Source organism: Oncorhynchus nerka, linkage group LG22 (genome assembly GCF_034236695.1).
Source record: "Oncorhynchus nerka isolate Pitt River linkage group LG22, Oner_Uvic_2.0, whole genome shotgun sequence".
NCBI lineage: Eukaryota > Metazoa > Chordata > Actinopteri > Salmoniformes > Salmonidae > Oncorhynchus > Oncorhynchus nerka.
The window spans coordinates 7,854,927-7,874,270 of record NC_088417.1 but is presented as its reverse complement, the minus strand read 5'-3'; the positions used below and the strand labels follow the sequence as shown (position 1 = coordinate 7,874,270).

Here is a 19,344-nt window from a genome sequence, read left to right as displayed (position 1 = left end):
GCCTAACCCTACATTAAGACAACAAAAAAAGCAAATAGATGTTTTCATGAATTTTAACGGCGTAATCCATTTAGACTTTGTGGCTGTGGAAATTAGTGGACATCGGCGCCAGCGTTTTGTATAAAGGTGTAAAATCGGTTTCCGGATCTAGTTTACTGTCTTTGCGTAGCTTGCCACTTTCTGTAATAGCAAGAGAAGACCGATCGGCATCGAATATGCTGGAATAACGCTTAAATCGTATTTACCTTGTTATTTACCTGTTATGCTTAGCTACATCTATGAGCCTGATGGAAACCGATATGGACCTAACCTTAGATTTCAAATTCGTAATTTGATATGATATTTTTTTAGTTCATCACTGTAGCTAACTGAATGATTTGGTTGTTATGATCTCTCTCTCTGTGTGTGTTGGGGGGTGTAAGTCCGGGGCAAGAAGGACCCGGAAGGGAAGAGCAGCTGCCGCTTTTATTTGGGGGGCGAGAACTAACCAACATTATAACTAAAAGAGAACGTTTTTAAAGAAAACTGTAGCTTAACAGCTGCAACGATTAGACTGCGTGGGACCTGGTAATCAAGCTTTTTTCGTTTTGTTAATATATATATATATATACACGGAATAAATATTTCGCGAGAAAAAATAAAAGGTGAGTAGCTAGTCAAGTCATCTTCCACATCCACTGAAGGCCTGGCTTTCTTATCCATGTTTTGGAGAAGTAGTAACAATAATAACCCAGGTAGCTAGCTGACATTATCTGACTAACCTAGTTGGATCGCATGTTAAAGGTAACGAACGTGATAACCAGGTAATTTAACTAACTAACTAACCACATGTATACACGTCGATTTTGAATTATCACCGTGAAATTGAGTTACCAAGTTATTATTCAAACAATTTAATTTACGAGATTTTTTTTTTTTACATAGTGACCGTGAATGTGGCCTATCAGTAAGGATGTAAATGCATAACTAACGTTATGTTATGTTAATGCTCTAAATTCAATACAACACAGCTTTTAGCTGGCTATGTTAACGTTATATGCAGCTGGCTACCTACAATAAGGTTTCAGACAGTAAAGTACACAGGCTAAAGTTGGTCATATTTATGTTAGCCAGAGTCATGTCCCATGTTGTGGGGAGGAGGGTATAAACACACGAATCACGACATTGGTAAGTGAAATGAGATGGCCAACGTGATTATCCTAACTAGTAGTACACCGTGTTTTGGTGCATGGCCGCTATCAAATGTTGCTAGTACGGCTGTCCCCCGAATAAATACAATCTCGGTCGACCTAGTCTGTTTCTTTTAAAACGTATTTCTTCCACATATAGACTATTGAGCTTGTTTGACGCCTTTAAATACTGCGATTAAAACACAAACTACCAAAGAGGAAGCCAGAGATCAATATAGCCTAACCAGAAAGGGGAAAAACTACACAGATTCTGCCATTAAGATCCTGAAGTTACCGGTAATATGCTACACCAGCGGTCGGTAACCTTTTCCATGTGGAGTGCCAAGTTATTCTACCATTTCTACTGATCTGTGTATAAGTTATGATTTTCATATGCACATTTTTGTGTAACATCTTCATTTATAATATTTATTTAGCCAGGCAAGTCAGTTAAGAACTAAATATTTAACAAATATAACTGCCTTGTTCAGGGGCAGAACAACAGATTTTTAACTCGTCGGGGATTCGATCTTGTAACCTTTAGTTTACTAGTCCAACGCGCTAACCACTAGGCTATGCTGCCGCCCCTTCATACCTCAATGCCATGTTAATCAAAATTATATCTATATAATACTTTTAGATTTGTAACTTCTATTGTCAATATGTAGAAGTACATAAAGCCAACAAATAAAAGAAAATATAGTAGAAAATATACTGATTTTAAAAATTATTATCCTATAAATCACATTGGCTCTGCATAGGCTGTCTGCAAGGAACTTGCAACATTGTATCAACTATTAACTTGGTCCAGCCAGAAGCTGGTGCTAGCAAACTTGCAACATTGTATCAAACATTCTTGGCCTCAGTTTCCAGCTCCAGACACCACTGAAGGCTATTTGCTTAAGGGATAAGAGGTAATAATGTAGGCATATTTTATGACGTTTCCACTGGATCAGAGCATGACTATTTTGGACTTTGCTGAGTGGTTATCGAAAGGGAGAGGGCTGGAAATATTTTTCAAATAGGCTACATTGAGGAACAATTTTTATTTTTTTTCTACATCCATTGAGAATGACAGACTTTGTTTACTTGCTGTTTTGAGGCAAATAATACATTATTTATAGGCCTACGTTTGACTGCAGGCCAGGTGTATGCATGTGTGTATCTTTCTCTCAGACTTGGGCTTCCTGTGTAAACGCAAACATGGTTAACCTGGAGAAACGTGCCATTTTTGGTCACCTACTGCCTTAGTTTGGCATTGGTAGGACTGTATAGGGTAGACTGCACCATTTTTTTTTAAAGCAAATGGGGTGATAATAGAAGTGCCTTGCGTGCCAGGGATGGAGGCTGATGTCATCCAGGATATGACTTGGTTTGTGTCCCAAATAGCTCCCTATTCCCTACATAGTGTTACTACTTTTGACCAATGTAAGGATTAGGGTGCCATTTGGGACAACCCTATGCGTGGTGTTAGCTTACAAAGCTGTACTCTCGTTCTGTTATGATTTTTAAACAACTTTTTTTTTTTTATGGTGTGCTTAGTAGTTCCCCATTTAACAAGTGAATCTGGGTTTTTATCAGTGTGTCGCTCTCCCTGTGTCAGGCGGCCCATTGCTAGACGGGCACGTAACTGTCTGTCTGGCTGTCAGCGAGTGCAATGAGTCTCCAAGCGGAGGGAGGGATAGGAGGATTGGATGGTGGGAGGTAACCTGCAAGGGTCATGCAGAAGGGATGTGGGCTGATCTGATAGGCTGAGGGGGAGAGAGAGAGAGTATCTTATCTCTGGGGAAAAATGCTGTGACTGGTAAGATATACAGGACCAGTCAAAAGTTTGGACACTTACTCATTCAAGGGTTTTTCTGATGAAGACATCGATACTATTAGATAATGCATAAGGAATAACGTAGTAACCCCCTCCCAAAAAAGTGTTAAACGAATCCAAATATAGTTTAGTGTCTTCAAATGAATCTAGAGGTGAAAGAGATGCCTATTTAGACGAGGTGCTGGCTAGCGGAGTGAAACACTTTAAACAAAATAAAGGGGAGCCGAACTCTAGGAGCTCAGATGCAAAAAAATATATTTATGTCCAACGTTTGGACAGACGAGCTGTTTTCATCAGGGTGACAAACACTGTGGGATGACTCATTTATATCGTGTTAAAAGACACACAGGTTGTCTGTAATCGTTGCCGGGTGTGGCCTGATATCATTGGTTAATTATCATATATTAAAATAGCATACAAAAAAACATATGGATAGTGTACGATCATAGATACAATTTGGCTCCATAAGCCTACAAAAAAAATGTATAATAGCAAAATCGCAATCACAAGAATGTCAAAGTCTACGTTAAGACCGAAGGGACCAAAGGTCTTTAAATTAAAGATCCAGGCAACCTCTCGTTTTAACAATAAATTGTCGGTCACCCCCTCTCCTAGGGAGGGTGACATGTTCGATGCCAATATAACGTAGAGACGAAATCTAGTGTTTTTCTTGCAAGAAGTGGGAAGCAACTGGGCAAGTCGGGTTTAGGCCCCTAATGGTGCTACGATGTGCCGAGACTCGTACTTTTAATTTGCGCTTTGTTTTACCCACACAATTTTTACCACAAGGACAAGTTCTAAGATAAATAACTGCCTTAGTGGAGCACGTAATTACACCTTTGATTGGCATCGGTTTCCCTGTTTGTGGGTGTTTGAATGATCTACATTTATAAATGCCATTGCATTGAGCACAGCCATTACACTTGTTTCCATCCAGTAGGGGCGCAAATACACGTTGTGCGGGGATATCTTGGGGTGGTAAATCAAGAGTTTACCATCACCCTGGTCACAACTGATTGGCTCAAAAGCATTAAGAAGGAAAGAAATTCCACAAATGAACTTTTAACAAGGCCCACCTGTTAATTGAAATGCATTCCAGGTGACTAACTCATGAAGCTGGTTGAGAGAATGCCAAGAGTGTAACGCTGTCATCAAGGCGAACGGTGGCTACTTTGAAGAATCTCAAATATAAAATGGATTTTATTTTAAACTTTTTTTTATTTTGGATACTACATTATTCCGTATGGGTTATTTCATAGTTCTGATGTCTTAACTACTATTATTCAATGTAGAAAATAGTAAAAAAATAAACCCAAATCCCTGGAATGAGTCAGTGTCAAAAGTAGTGCACTATATAAACAACAAGGGTTTCTGTATCCTGGACCTGACTTGATTGATGGAAAGTGGTTTGATTGATTCCGATTCTGTTGTGTTTTCAGCCCAGAACTGATGTAGCAGTGTCACCATCCCCACTACCTCCATCCAGTCCCCATGTGCCTGCCCGTCTGTCTCTCTGTATGCCCTGAGAGAGACCTGTCTGTCTGGGCTATACAGAGCAAGGAGTGACAACACAGCCGAGACTGACCCACCACAACTGACTGGTCTACTCTGGAGGTTCTAGACACCACCACCAACGCCCTACAGACAGAGAACCCAGTTGAAAGGATGGCCCCTGATTGGTCTCCCTGCTGAGAGAGGAAACCAACCTGATTGGTCTCCCTGCCTGCTCTCATCCATCAGTGGGGAACAGGAGGAGTTGCTGTTTTTATAGTTGTTTTGCTGCAGAAGTACTTTAACCTGGTCCTGGGACACGTCTGTTCTGTCTATCTGATGTCACAAAGCAGCGAGGTCTCTCTGGGCCTCTGATAGTTTTCTTTAATTAAAAAAAAACAAAAACATTCCAGGTTGGTTTTGGAGCCCGGTTCTTTTACCGGCTTTGTTAACTACTGAAACTGGGGGAGGGGGACGATTCATGGGATGCAACGATGTCGGATCTCAATGAGCGTAGGCCAGTCAACACGGACTACGCTGTCTCCCTGCTGGAGCAGCTCAAGCTGTTTTACGAACAGAAGTTACTGACTGACGTGGTGCTGCTGGTGGAAGGCAACGAATTCCCCTGTCACAAGATGGTCCTGGCCACATGCAGCTCCTATTTCAGGTGAGTTCACTCCCATGCTCCCTATGTAGTCCACTGTACTGTCTCATACAGCTCCTACTTCAGGTGAGTTCACTCCCATGTTCCCTACGTAGTCCACTGTACTGTCTCATACAGCTCCTACTTCAGGTGAGTTCACTCCCATGTTCCCTACGTAGTCCACTGTACTGTCTCATACAGCTCCTACTTCAGGTGAGTTCACTCCCATGTTCCCTACGTAGTCCACTGTACTGTCTCATACAGCTCCTACTTCAGGTGAGTTCACTCCATGCTCCCTATGTAGTGCACTACTTTTGACCAGAGGACAGGTCTATGGGACCCCTACGTAGTCCACTGTACTGTCTCATGCAGCTCCTATTTCAGGTGAGTTCACTCCATGCTCCCTATGTAGTGCACTACTTTTGACCAGAGGACAGGTCTATGGGACCCCTACGTAGTCCACTGTACTGTCTCATACAGCTCCTATTTCAGGTGAGTTCACTCCATGCTCCCTATGTAGTGCACTACTTTTGACCAGAGGACAGGTCTATGGGACCCCTACGTAGTCCACTGTACTGTCTCATACAGCTCCTATTTCAGGTGAGTTCACTCCATGCTCCCTATGTAGTGCACTACTTTTGACCAGAGGACAGGTCTATGGGACCCCTACGTAGTCCACTGTTCTGTTCTGTTTCAGCAGAACGTTCCGTACCAGTACTACAGTACAGCAGCAGGCCTATTGGGAGAAACCATTCATTAAGTCACTCCTGAACTGTGTCCAAAATGGCACCCTATTTCCCTCTGGTCAAAAAGTAGTACACTATATACAGTGGGGCAAAATGGTATTTAGTCAGCCACCAATTGTGCAAGTTCTCCCACTTTAAAAAGATGAGAGAGGCCTGTAATTTTCATCATAGGTACACTTCAACTATGACAGACAAAATGAGAAGGAAAAAAATCCAGAAAATCACATTGTAGGATTTTTAATGAATTTATTTGCAAATTATGGTGGAAAATAAGTATTTGGTCAATAACAAAAGTTTATCTCAATACTTTGTTATATACCCTTTGTTGGCAATGACAGAGGTCAAACGTGCAAATAAATTCATTAAAAATCCTACAATGTGATTTTCTGGATTTTTTTTTCTCCATCATTTTGTCTGTCATAGTTGAAGTGTACCTATGATGAAAAGTACAGGCCTCTCTCATCTTTTTAAGTGGGAGAACTTGCACAATTGGTGGCTGACTAAATACTTTTTTGCCCCACTATATATATATATATATATATATATATATATATATATATATATTAGGGAATAGGGTTTCATTTGGGACTCCACTTTCCACTTGCAGCACTTTAATCATCTAATGTTGTGCTTCTGAACGAAGCCCCTTGGCCTACCCAGGGATACTTCCTGAACCACCGGTTCAAATCATTTGTTTGGGAGCATTACCAATAACTGATGCCAAGGGAGATGCGAGCTTCGCTTTATCTGCTTTGCTTAGTCTTGGCCAGGTCTCAGTTGTAAATGAGAACTTGTTCTCAACTGGCTGACCTGGTTAAATAAAGGTGAAATAAATTAGAGTGAGGACATTCGGGGACAAACAGTAACACACACACACACACACACCTCTATATATTTCTTAGTAAACAGCAACCCCTATTAGACCATTGGATGTGTCCCAAACGGCACCCTACTCCCTATGGGCCCAGGTCAACAGTAGTGCACTATATAGGGAATAGGGTGCAACCTGGACCAAGCTCTACACGGGTTCCCACACACACCACTCGTTATGCGGTGACAACATGCAAAGCATTTCCCCTCTAGGGTTCAGAGAGGGAAAGGGAAGCCTTGTCACGCACACAGAGCTGGGGGAGGAGACCCGCAGAGCTGGGGGAGGAGACCCGCAGAGCTGGGGGAGGGGGGCGCCAGGCAGGGGGATGCCTGCAGTGTTGTGTAATATCCAGAGCATGTGAGCAGTAGACAAACCACCCCTGGGCTAAAGTAGTGCACTTTGAAGGGAATAGGGTGCCATTTGGGATATTGCAGAATTGAGAGCGAGTGGAGAGAGAGAGGCACAGCATGGATACACAGACGGTATGAATGAGTGTAGTTGCTCTGCTGGGGAATGAGGAAGTGGAGAGTGTTAGAGGAGGACGCTTCTAGAGGATACGGCTGTGTGTCTATTCCCTACATTGTGCACTACTTTTGACCAGAGCCTTATTGGTCTGTCTGAGAGTAACTCTGTCCTGTTCTCCTTTTCAGGGCCATGTTTATGAGTGGTCTGTCTGAGAGTAAACAGAGTCATGTTCACCTGAGGAACGTGAACCCAGCCACCCTGCAGATGATCATCACATATGCCTATACAGGCAACCTGGCTGTTAACGACAACACCGTGGAGCCCCTTTATGAGACGGCATGTTTCCTCCAGGTAGGACACGTCACATGACTCTAGTATGTGTACTATGTAGGAAACTAGTCTGAGCCATGAAGGAGACTAGGCATCTACCCTCCCCCTACTACCACTATCAGATTGGGGGGGGCAATGCATCTTAGTGCAATGACCATCGTTATGTTTGGAGGAAAAAGGGGGAGACTTGCAAGCTGAAGAACACCATCCCAAACATGAAGCACGGGGGTGGCAGCATCATGTTGTGGGGGTGCTTTGCTGCAGGAGGAACTGGTGCACTTCACAATATAGTTAGCATCATGAGGGAGGAAAATTGTCGATTATATTGAAGCAACAGCTCAAGACATCAGTCAGGAAGTTAAATCTTGGTCGCAACTGGGTCTTCCAAATGGACAATGTCTCCAAGCATACTTCCAAAGTTGTGGCAAAAAAAGTAAATAAATCATTCTCTCTACTATTATTCTGACATTTCACTTTTTTCAAATAAAGTGGTGATCCTAACTGACCTAAACAAGTAATTTGATTTAGGAATAAAAGTCAGGCATTGTCAAACATTATACACCTTAGCCAAATTAACTATGTAAACTTCCGACTTCAACTGTCTCTCACACCACTTTGATTTCACCCACATCTGAAAAATATGTTTTCTCTGGTGTCATCTCCTCTCGCTCTGACCAGTGTGCCTCAAGTGATTGGTTGTCCTCCAATATGACGTTATCAACTTTACCCTGGATATTTAAACGTGATCATATACACTGAGCTTTTTTATTCCAAGAACCTGATCCACGGAAATATCTATTCAGCAGGTATAGCCAGATGAGTCTCTAGTAGCTGAACCAGCGACTCATATCATTTGTATTGATTTTCTGACCGACGCATGCTACATTCGGATTGGTTTGGGGTCCGCAGACCGAGGCATGCTACATTCGGATTGGTTTGGGGTCCGCAGACCGAGGCATGCTACATTCGGATTGGTTTGGGGTCCGCAGATCGAGGCATGCTACATTCGGATTGGTTTGGGGTCCGCAGACCGAGGCATGCTACATTCGGATTGGTTTGGGGTCCGCAGACCGAGGCATGCTACATTCGGATTGGTTTGGGGTCCGCAGACCGAGGCATGCTACATTCGGATTGGTTTGGGGTCCGCAGACCGAGGCATGCTACATTCGGATTGGTTTGGGGTCCGCAGACCGAGGCATGCTACATTCGGATTGGTTTGGGGTCCGCAGACCGAGGCATGCTACATTCGGATTGGTTTGGGGTCCGCAGACCGAGGCATGCTACATTCGGATTGGTTTGGGGTCCGCAGACCGAGGCACATGTATCTGAAACGTTTGAATGATGGACTGATGTATATGTTGGGGCCCTAGTACCTTACGCCCCTAGTCCCTAGTACCTTACGCCCCTAGTACCTTACGCCCCTAGTCCATAGTACCTTACGTCCCTAGTCCCTTACGCACCTAGTCCCTTACGCCCCTAGTACCTTACGCCCCTAGTCCATAGTACCGTACGCCCCTAGTACCTTACGCCCCTAGTACCTTACGCCCCTAGTACCTTACGCCCCTAGTACCTTACGCCCCTAGTACCTTACGTCCCTAGTCCCTAACGCCCCTAGTACCTTACGCCCCTAGTACCTTACGTCCCTTGTCCCTAGTACCTTACGCCCCTAGTACCTAGTACCTTACGCCCCTAGTACCTTACGTCCCTAGTCCCTTACGTCCCTAGTCCCTTACGCCCCTAGTACCTTACGCCCCTAGTACCTTACGCCCCTAGTACCTTACGCCCCTAGTACCTTACGTCCCTAGTCCCTAGTACCTTACGCCCCTAGTACCTTACGTCCCTAGTCCCTAGTACCTTACGCCCCTAGTACCTTACGCCCCTAGTACCTTACGTCCCTAGTCCCTAGTACCTTACGTCCCTAGTACCTTACGCCCCTAGTACCTTACGCCCCTTGTCCCTAGTACCTAGTACCTTACGCCCCTAGTCCCTTACGTACCTAGTACCTTACGCCCCTAGTACCTTACGCCCCTAGTACCTTACGCCCCTAGTACCTTACGCCCCTAGTACCTTACGTCCCTAGTCCCTAGTACCTTACGCCCCTAGTACCTTACGCCCCTAGTACCTTACGCCCCTAGTACCTTACGCCCCTAGTACCTTACGTCCCTAGTACCTGACTCATGACTTAATCACTGACCGTCTGATTTCTGATCAGTGGACTCCGAGCATTAATGAATGAGGATTATGTATAGGAATAATGGACAATGATTGTGATTTATTCTTACTAACATGATCACAATATTGGTGTCCTGGTAGTTTTTCATCTCGCTAATATTTTTTTTTTATAAAAAAAAAAATCATTTTTAACAAATGCTCTCATCCAGTGACCTCATTCAACTAAGGTTAGTATTAATCTCTCTTCCCCCCCCCCCACACACACACACACACACAGGTAGAGGACGTGCTACTGCAGTGCAGGGACTACCTTGTGAAGAAGATCCACGCAGACAACTGTGTCCGGATGCTGAGCATCGGGGACCTGTTCTCCTGTGTGGAGCTGAAGCAGAGCGCCAAGCGCATGGTGGAACACAAGTTCTCCGTGGTCTACCGTCAGGAGGCCTTCCTACAGCTGTCCCACGAGCTGCTGGTCGACGTACTGAGCTCAGACAACCTCAACGTGGAGAAGGTGGCTACCTTTTTTTTTTTTCTATATATACTTTGTCTGTATGTGTATTTTCTACAGACTATCATCGGTAAAGCGTGGGTCTGTTCCAGCAAGCAGGATCAATGACTTGGCCAGCTATCTGTCCAAAAATGGCTTGAAATAAACTTCCAACATTTTGAAATTGGCATGGTATACTTGGCTTGACAACAACACCCAAGAGTTAGCCACATATATATAAGCTAACTTAAAGGAATACTTTGAGATTCTGGCAATGAGGGCCTGTATCTAGTTCCCGAGAGTCAGATGAACTTGTCTTTGTGTCCAGTATGAAGAAAGCTAAAGGTAGTTTGGTGAGCCAATACTAACAATCATTAGCGTAATGCTAGCAGATACAGAGACTTCCAGTCATTGCGCTAACACCAGTTAGCAATTGAGCTAGTTAGCAACCTCTTTCAAACTGCTCTGAAATGTAAAAATGGTATGTATGAGTTCATCTAACTTTAGATAAAGGGTCTCATTGCCAAAATCCTAAAGTATCCCATTTATAGTCCTGCTTTCTGGAATACCCCCAAATTACCGCCATGGGATGATAAACATTCTCCCCTCTTCTTCTCTCAGGAGGAGACGGTGAGAGAGGCGGCCATGCTGTGGCTGGAGTACAACATGCAGGCCAGGTCCCAGTACCTCTCCTCGGTGCTCAGCCAGATCCGCATCGACGCTCTGTCTGAGGTGACGCAGCGCGCCTGGTTCCAGGGCCTACCTCCTAACGACAAGTCTGTCGTAGTGCAGGGCCTGTACAAGTCCATGCCCAAGTTCTTCAAACCCCGCCTGGGGATGACCAAGGAGGAGATGCTCATCTTCATGGAGGCTACGTCGGAGTCGCCGGCTGACATGGGTCCGGTCATGACGGGCCCCAACCACACGGTAGTGTGTTACAGCCCGCAGGCTGAGAAGGTCTACAAGCTCAGCAACCCACCCGGCGACCTTCAGAAGGTGGGAACGCTCGTCACCCCCGACAACGACGTGTTCATCGCCGGCGGGCAGATCACGCTGAAAAACTCAATCGCCAACCACAGGAAGAGTGGCAGCAAGATGCAGGCGGTGTTCCGATCGGTGGACAGCTTCTTCTGGTTCGACGCCCAGCAGAACACCTGGTTGCCCAGGACGCCCATGACGTGTGCACGCATCAAGCCCTCTCTGGTCTACTGCGAGGGTTACATCTACGCCATCGGGGGGGACAACGTGGGCGGGGAGCTGAATAAACGTACCGTAGAACGCTACGACTGTGAGAAAGACGAGTGGGCCATGACGTCTCCTCTCCCGTGCGCCTGGAACTGGACCACGTCCGTAGCAGCACGCGGTTGTGTCTACGTGATGACCCACGACCTCATGTACTGCTACTTCCCCCGCGCTGACACCTGGGTAGAGATGGCCACGAGGAAGACCAGTCGCTGCTTTGCCTCCGTCGCTGCCTTAGGTGACCTCATCTTTTATGTCGGCGGGCTCCACGTGGTCAGCAACTCGGGTGTCCGCATGCCCACCAGCACCATCGACGGCTCCTCTGTCACCGTGGAGATCTACGACGTCAGCAAGAACGAGTGGCGCCTGGCCGCCGACATCCCTGCCAAGCGTTACTCGGACCCGTGCGTGCGGGCTGTGGTCCTCCCGGGTTCTCTCTGCATCTTCATGCGCGAGACTCACATGAACGAGCGCGCCAAGTACGCCATCTACCAGTACGACCTGGAGCTGGACCGCTGGTTCCTGAGGCAGCCCGTGTCTGAGCGGGTACTGTGGGACCTGGGGAAGGACTTCCGCTGCTCTGTGGGGAAGCTGTACCCATCCTGTCTGGAGGAGTCCCCATGGAAACCACCCACCTACCTGTTCTCCCCCGACGGGGCCGAGGAGTTTCAGGTGGACGGGGAGATGGTGTCGCTCCCTCACATATAACTCTTGACCTTTCACCTCTGGCCGTGTTGGAGGGATGGCCCTGAAGGCTTGTAGATGGGGGGGAGGGGGGGGGGTTGGAGGAGTAGGTTACCACAGTACTGAGGCACTAAGTGTGTTGATATCTGGATCAGAGGCATCTGACAATTACTAGACTTGCTGCATTTAAAGTCTGTTCTGCTTGACTGGCTGTTGCTGACAAACAAACAGTACTAAACAGTCAGACATTCAAAATGTAGGAGAGAAACGGAAAAAAAATAACGATTCCCCTCCAAATACTAGGATTTTTTGTTGTTGTTGCCAGTGACTTTATTATCACAAGTCAACTGATATGTGGTGGTAATGATGCACTTACAGGTGAAAGTCTGGAATAATGATGGAAACTGTACCAACCCCCAATCTCCGTCTCTCTTTATCAACACTGTTTTCAATCCACGTGTCTTTCCCAGGGACACCTGGCTTGTGTCCCAAATGACTCCCTAATTCCCTGTGTGTAGGGCACTACTTTTTGATGAGAGCTCTATAGGCTTCTTGCCAAAATAAGTGGCTTTTATATAGAATTAGGGTGCCGTTTTGGGACGCACTTGGTATTGGACCATTCAGGGGACAGGGCGGAGGTCTGAGTTGTCGCAGTGGGAACGTGGAGGTGTGGGAGAGGGTTCTAGGTGGTGACTGCAGGTCCTGTCACTGGTCCATCTCTTCACCTCTCTGTCCCAGACACCCACACAAGCACCAGTCTCTCCCCTGGTACACTTACCGCCCCTCTAGCCTGTCTCCAAAGGTGTGCGTCCACAGTGGCTCCCTATTCCCTACAGAGTGCACTACTTTTGACCAGGGCCCATAGGATCCCTATTCCCTACACAGTGCACTACTTTTGACCAGGGCCCATAGGGCAACCGTACGCGTGTTGAGCTCGCCCATAGGGCTCTGGTCAAAAGTAGTACACTCTGTAGGGAGCCATTGTGGACGCTTACTTAGTCAATCTTTCTGGACACAGGTCTTCCTCCACAGCCAGCTGGAAGTTTACAGAACAGCGCCAACACTAACTGACCTCCGTCTCAGCATAGTGATAGGAGGATTTATGCCGGCTCTCTTTTTTTTTATGTGGGTCTTCGCAACCACACACCTGCTTTACTCTCTCTCAGTACTCTCATCAACACACCACCTGCTTCTCTCTCTCTCAGTACTCTCATCAACACACCACCTGCTTTACTCTCTCTCTCAGTACTCTCATCAACACACCACCTGCTTTACTCTCTCTCTCAGTACTCTCATCAACACACCACCTGCTTCTCTCTCTCAGTACTCTCATCAACACACCACCTGTACTCTCATCAACACACCACCTGCTTCTCTCTCTCAGTACTCTCATCAACACACCACCTGCTTCTCTCTCTCAGTACTCTCATCAACACACCACCTGCTTCTCTCTCTCAGTACTCTCATCAACACACCACCTGCTTCTCTCTCTCAGTACTCTCATCAACACACCACCTGCTTCTCTCTCTCTCAGTACTCTCATCAACACACCACCTGCTTCTCTCTCTCTCAGTACTCTCATCAACACACCACCTGCTTCTCTCTCTCAGTACTCTCATCAACACACCACCTGCTTCTCTCTCTCTCAGTACTCTCATCAACACACCACCTGCTTCTCTCTCTCTCAGTACTCTCATCAACACACCACCTGCTTCTCTCTCTCTCAGTACTCTCATCAACACACCACCTGCTTCTCTCTCTCTCTCAGTACTCTCATCAACACACCACCTGCTTCTCTCTCTCTCTCAGTACTCTCATCAACACACCACCTGCTTCTCTCTCTCTCTCAGTACTCTCATCAACACACCACCTGCTTCTCTCTCTCTCTCAGTACTCTCATCAACACACCACCTGCTTCTCTCTCTCTCTCTCAGTACTCTCATCAACACACCACCTGCTTCTCTCTCTCTCTCAGTACTCTCATCAACACACCACCTGCTTCTCTCTCTCTCTCAGTACTCTCATCAACACACCACCTGCTTCTCTCTCTCAACACTTCTCTCTCAGTACTCTCATCAACACACCACCTTCTTCTCTCTCTCAGTACTCTCATCAACACACCACCTGCTTCTCTCTCTCTCTCAACACACCACTGCTCATCAACACACCACCTGCTTCTCTCTCTCTCTCAGTACTCTCATCAACACACCACCTGCTTCTCTCTCTCTCTCAGTACTCTCATCAACACACCACCTGCTTTACTCTCTCTTCAGTACTCTCATCAACACACCACCTGCTTCTCTCTCTCTCTCTCAGTCACTCCACCTCATCAACTCATCAACACACCACCTGCTTCTCTCTCTCTCTCAGTACTCTCATCAACACACCACCTGCTTCTCTCTCTCTCTCAGTACTCTCATCAACACACCACCTGCTTCTCTCTCTCTCTCAGTACTCTCATCAACACACCACCTGCTTCTCTCTCTCTCAGTACTCTCATCAACACACCACCTGCTTCTCTCTCTCTCTCAGTACTCTCATCAACACACCACCTGCTTCTCTCTCTCTCAGTACTCTCATCAACACACCACCTGCTTCTCTCTCTCTCTCAGTACTCTCATCAACACACCACCTGCTTCTCTCTCTCTCAGTACTCTCATCAACACACCACCTGCTTCTCTCTCTCTCAGTACTCTCATCAACACACCACCTGCTTCTCTCTCAGTACTCTCTCTCAGTACTCTCATCAACACACCACCTGCTTCTCTCTCTCTCTCAGTACTCTCATCAACACACCACCTGCTTCTCTCTCTCTCAGTACTCTCATCAACACACCACCTGCTTCTACTCTCTCTCTCAGTACTCTCATCAACACACCACCTGCTTCTCTCTCTCTCAGTACTCTCATCAACACACCACCTGCTTCTCTCTCTCTCTCAGTACTCTCATCAACACACCACCTGCTTCTCTCTCTCTCTCAGTACTCTCATCAACACACCACCTGCTTCTCTCTCTCTCTCATCAGTACTCTCATCAACACACCACCTGCTTCTCTCTCTCTCAGTACTCTCATCAACACACCACCTGCTTCTCTCTCTCTCTCAGTACTCTCATCAACACACCACCTGCTTCTCTCTCTCTCTCAGTACTCTCATCAACACACCACCTGCTTTACTCTCTCTCTCAGTACTCTCATCAACACACCACCTGCTTCTCTCTCTCTCAGTACTCTCATCAACACACCACCTGCTTCTCTCTCTCTCAGTACTCTCATCAACACACCACCTGCTTCTCTCTCTCTCAGTACTCTCATCAACACACCACCTGCTTCTCTCTCCTCTCTCTCTCAGTACTCTCATCAACACACCACCTGCTTCTCTCTCTCTCAGTACTCTCATCAACACACCACCTGCTTCTCTCTCTCTCAGTACTCTCATCAACACACCACCTGCTTCTCTCTCTCTCAGTACTCTCATCAACACACCACCTGCTTCTCTCTCTCTCAGTACTCTCATCAACTCTCTCTCTCAGTACTCTCATCAACACACCACCTGCTTCTCTCTCTCTCAGTACTCTCATCAACACACCACCTGCTTCTCTCTCTCAGTACTCTCATCAACACACCACCTGCTTCACTCTCTCTCAACTCTCACACACCACCTGCTTCTCTCTCTCTCTCTCTCTCAGTACTCTCATCAACAACACACCACCTGCTTCTCTCTCTCTCTCAGTACTCTCATCAACACTCTCTCTCAGTACTCTCATCAACCACCACCTGCTTCTCTCTCTCAGTACTCTCATCAACACACCACCTGCTTCTCTCTCTCTCTCAACACACCACCTACTCTCATCAACACACCACCTGCTTCTCTCTCAGTACTCTCATCAACACACCGCCTGCTTCTCTCTCTCAGTACTCTCATCAACACACCACCTGCTTCTCTCTCTCAGTACTCTCATCAACACACCACCTGCTTCTCTCTCTCAGTACTCTCATCAACACACCACCTGCTTCTCTCTCTCTCTCATCAACACACCACCTGCTTCTCTCAGTACTCTCATCAACACACCGCCTGCTTCTCTCTCTCTCAGTACTCTCATCAACACACCGCCTGCTTCTCTCTCTCTCAGTACTCTCATCAACACACCACCTGCTTCTCTCTCTCAGTACTCTCATCAACACACCGCCTCCTTCTCTCTCTCAGTACTCTCAGCTTCTCTCTCTCAGTACTCTCATCAACCACCCTGCTTCTCTCTCTCTCTCAGTACTCTCATCAACACACCGCCTGCTTCTCTCTCTCTCAGTACTCTCATCAACACACCGCCTGCTTCTCTCTCTCTCAGTACTCTCATCAACACACCACCTGCTTCACTCTCATCAACACACCGCCTGCTTCTCTCTCTCTCAGTACTCTCATCAACACACCACCTGCTTCTCTCTCTCAGTACTCTCATCAACACACCACCTCCTTCACTCTCTCAGTACTCTCATCAACACACCACCTGCTTCTCTCTCTCAGTACTCTCATCAACACACCACCTGCTTCTCTCTCTCAGTACTCTCATCAACACACCGCCTGCTTCTCTCTCTCTCAGTACTCTCATCAACACACCACCTGCTTCACTCTCATCAACACACCACCTGCTTCACTCTCATCAACACACCACCTGCTTCACTCTCATCAACACACCACCTGCTTCACTCTCATCAACACACTACCTGCTTCACTCTCATCAACAACTATAGATTTTTGGGCTCATGCATTATTTCCAAGCTGCTGAAATAAATATACTAAAATATATATTTTTCATATCTTAAAAAAAATACAAACTGTTTTAGTGTGGGGGAAAATAACCAGGTTCTATTTTGTATTGGTGTATTTAATATCAGACATTACTGTAGTGTGATTGTGTACAGGTATCCACCCTCCCTTATCTGATTTTACATTTTCTTGTGAGTGAAATATTGAGGACTCTTGCTGCTGATTGGGTCTGAGAAGGAAAGAGGGCTGGCCCAGGGCTGTTGCTATGGGAATTGTCCCAGCAACCACTAGCCGTAGTAGTGGAAACGGAACAAAATGGAGGGTGGTTGGGAAGGAGCGCGGACGTCGCTGCGTTCTGGTTTCAACTTTAAAACATGAGCGCAGGTGCTTCATGACAAACCTTACTAGCATGTTTGGCTGTATCATGTTTCTTTGGCACTGTATTTTGAATGACCGTTTTAATTTATTAAAAAAAACATACCAAAACATTCTCAAACTACTCGTTGTTTTCACATTTATGGAATTAATGTGTTTTTGTTGATTTTCAGTACACTTGATTTGTCACAATGTATTTGTTTCATACTAGTCAACTCACAGTACAGACTTGTCTTACCGGCATTAGTTACTGAGCGTTTTGTTGAGTCGACGTTAAGTGTGTGGGTAAAACAGAGTTTGGTTGTATGTTAATATAAAATGTTTAGTTTGATCGAGATGGTGTCGGACGACCTATAGACCTGATGTCTGACCTTATCTTTTTCCCTTCCCATAATTGTGTCGACTGACACACACCACACACTGCCATTCACCCAGGCAGGTCTTGCAGGTTTTTGCTCAAACCCTAATCTAGAGCACCTGATTCTAATTAGAGGTTGACTGATTAATCGGAATGGCCGATTAATTAGGGCCGAGTTCAAGTTTTCATAACAATCGGAAATCGGTATTTTTGGGCGCCGATTTTGCCTTCTTTTTTTTTTTTACATTTTTAAATACCTTTTTCATTTAACTAGGCAAGTCAGTTAAAAACACATTCTTATGTTCAATGACGGCCTAGGAACAGTGGGTTAACTGCCTTGTACAGGGGCAGAAAGACAGATTTTCACCTTGTCAGCTCGGGGGATCCAATCTTGCAACCTTACAGTTAACTAGTCCAACGCAATAACGACCTGCCTCTCGTTGCACTCCACAAGGAGACTGCCTGTTATGCGAACGCAGAAGAAGCCAAGGTAAGTTGCTAGCTAGCATTAAACTTATCTTATAAAAAACAATCAATCAATCATAATCACTAGTTATCACTACACATGGTTGATGATATTACTAGTTTATCTAGAGTGTCCTGTGTTGCATATAATCACTAGTTAACTACACATGGTTGATGATATTACTAGTTTATCTAGTGTGTCCTGCGTTGCATATAAACACTAGTTAACTACACATGGTTGATGATATTACTAGTTTATCTAGTGTGTCCTGCGTTGCATATAAACACTAGTTAACTACACATGGTTGATGATATTACTAGTTTATCTAGTGTGTCCTGCGTTGCATATAAACACTAGTTAACTACACATGGTTGATGATATTACTAGTTTATCTAGTGTGTCCTGCGTTGCATATAATCACTAGTTATAACTACACATGGTTGATATTACTAGTTTATCTAGCGTGTCCTGTGTTGCATATAATCACTAGTTATCACTACACATGGTTGATGATATTACTAGTTTATCTAGTGTGTCCTGCGTTGCATATAAACACTAGTTAACTACACATGGTTGATGATATTACTAGTTTATCTAGTGTGTCCTGCGTTGCATATAAACACTAGTTAACTACACATGGTTGATGATATTACTAGTTTATCTAGCGTGTCCTGCGTTGCATATAATCACTAGTTATAACTACACATGGTTGATGATATTACTAGTTTATCTAGCGTGTCCTGTGTTGCATATAATCGATGCAACGCTGGGGGATGATTGAACAAAAGTTCATTTGTGAAAAAAGCACAATCGTTGGACGACTGTACCTAACCATAAACACCAATGCCTTTCTTAAAATCAATACACAGAAGTATATATTTTTAAACCTGCATATTTAGCTAAAAGAAATCCAGTTTAGCAGGCAATATTAACCAGGTGAAATTGTTATTTCTCTTGCGTCCATTGCACGCAGAGTCAGGGAAAATGCAACCGTTTGGGCAGCCTGACTCATTGCGAACTAATTTGCCATATTTTTACATAATTATGACATAACATTGAAGGTTGTGCGAATTAACAATAATATTTAGGTTTATGGATGGCACCTGTTAGATAAAATACCAAATGGTTCCGTATTTCACTGAAATAATAAACGTTTTGTTTTCGAAATGATAGTTTACGGATTCAGCCATATTAATGACATAAGGCTCGTATTTCTGTGTGTTATTATGTTATAACGAAGTCTATAATTTGATAGAGCAG

The 19,344-nt window shown here is 45.3% G+C and overlaps 1 protein-coding gene across 3 annotated transcripts; it reads left to right on the top strand.

Moving 5' to 3' along the window:
- The first annotated feature begins 140 nt into the window (after positions 1-140).
- LOC115117882 (kelch repeat and BTB domain-containing protein 2-like) lies at positions 141-12,535 on the top strand. Of its 3 annotated transcripts, none has more exons than XM_029646391.2 (5): positions 141-237; positions 4,431-5,149; positions 7,393-7,558; positions 9,987-10,220; positions 10,818-12,535. In XM_029646391.2, exons 2-5 carry the CDS (start codon positions 4,977-4,979, stop codon positions 12,144-12,146), a joined length of 1,902 nt encoding a protein of 633 aa, XP_029502251.1. In that variant the 5' UTR covers positions 141-237; positions 4,431-4,976; the 3' UTR covers positions 12,147-12,535. The 3 variants fall into 3 exon arrangements, with proteins under 3 accessions (XP_029502251.1, XP_029502249.1, XP_029502250.1); XM_029646389.2 differs by having other exon boundaries at positions 149-644; XM_029646390.2 differs by lacking the exon at positions 141-237 and adding an exon at positions 668-803.
- Positions 12,536-19,344: the final 6,809 nt, after the last annotated feature.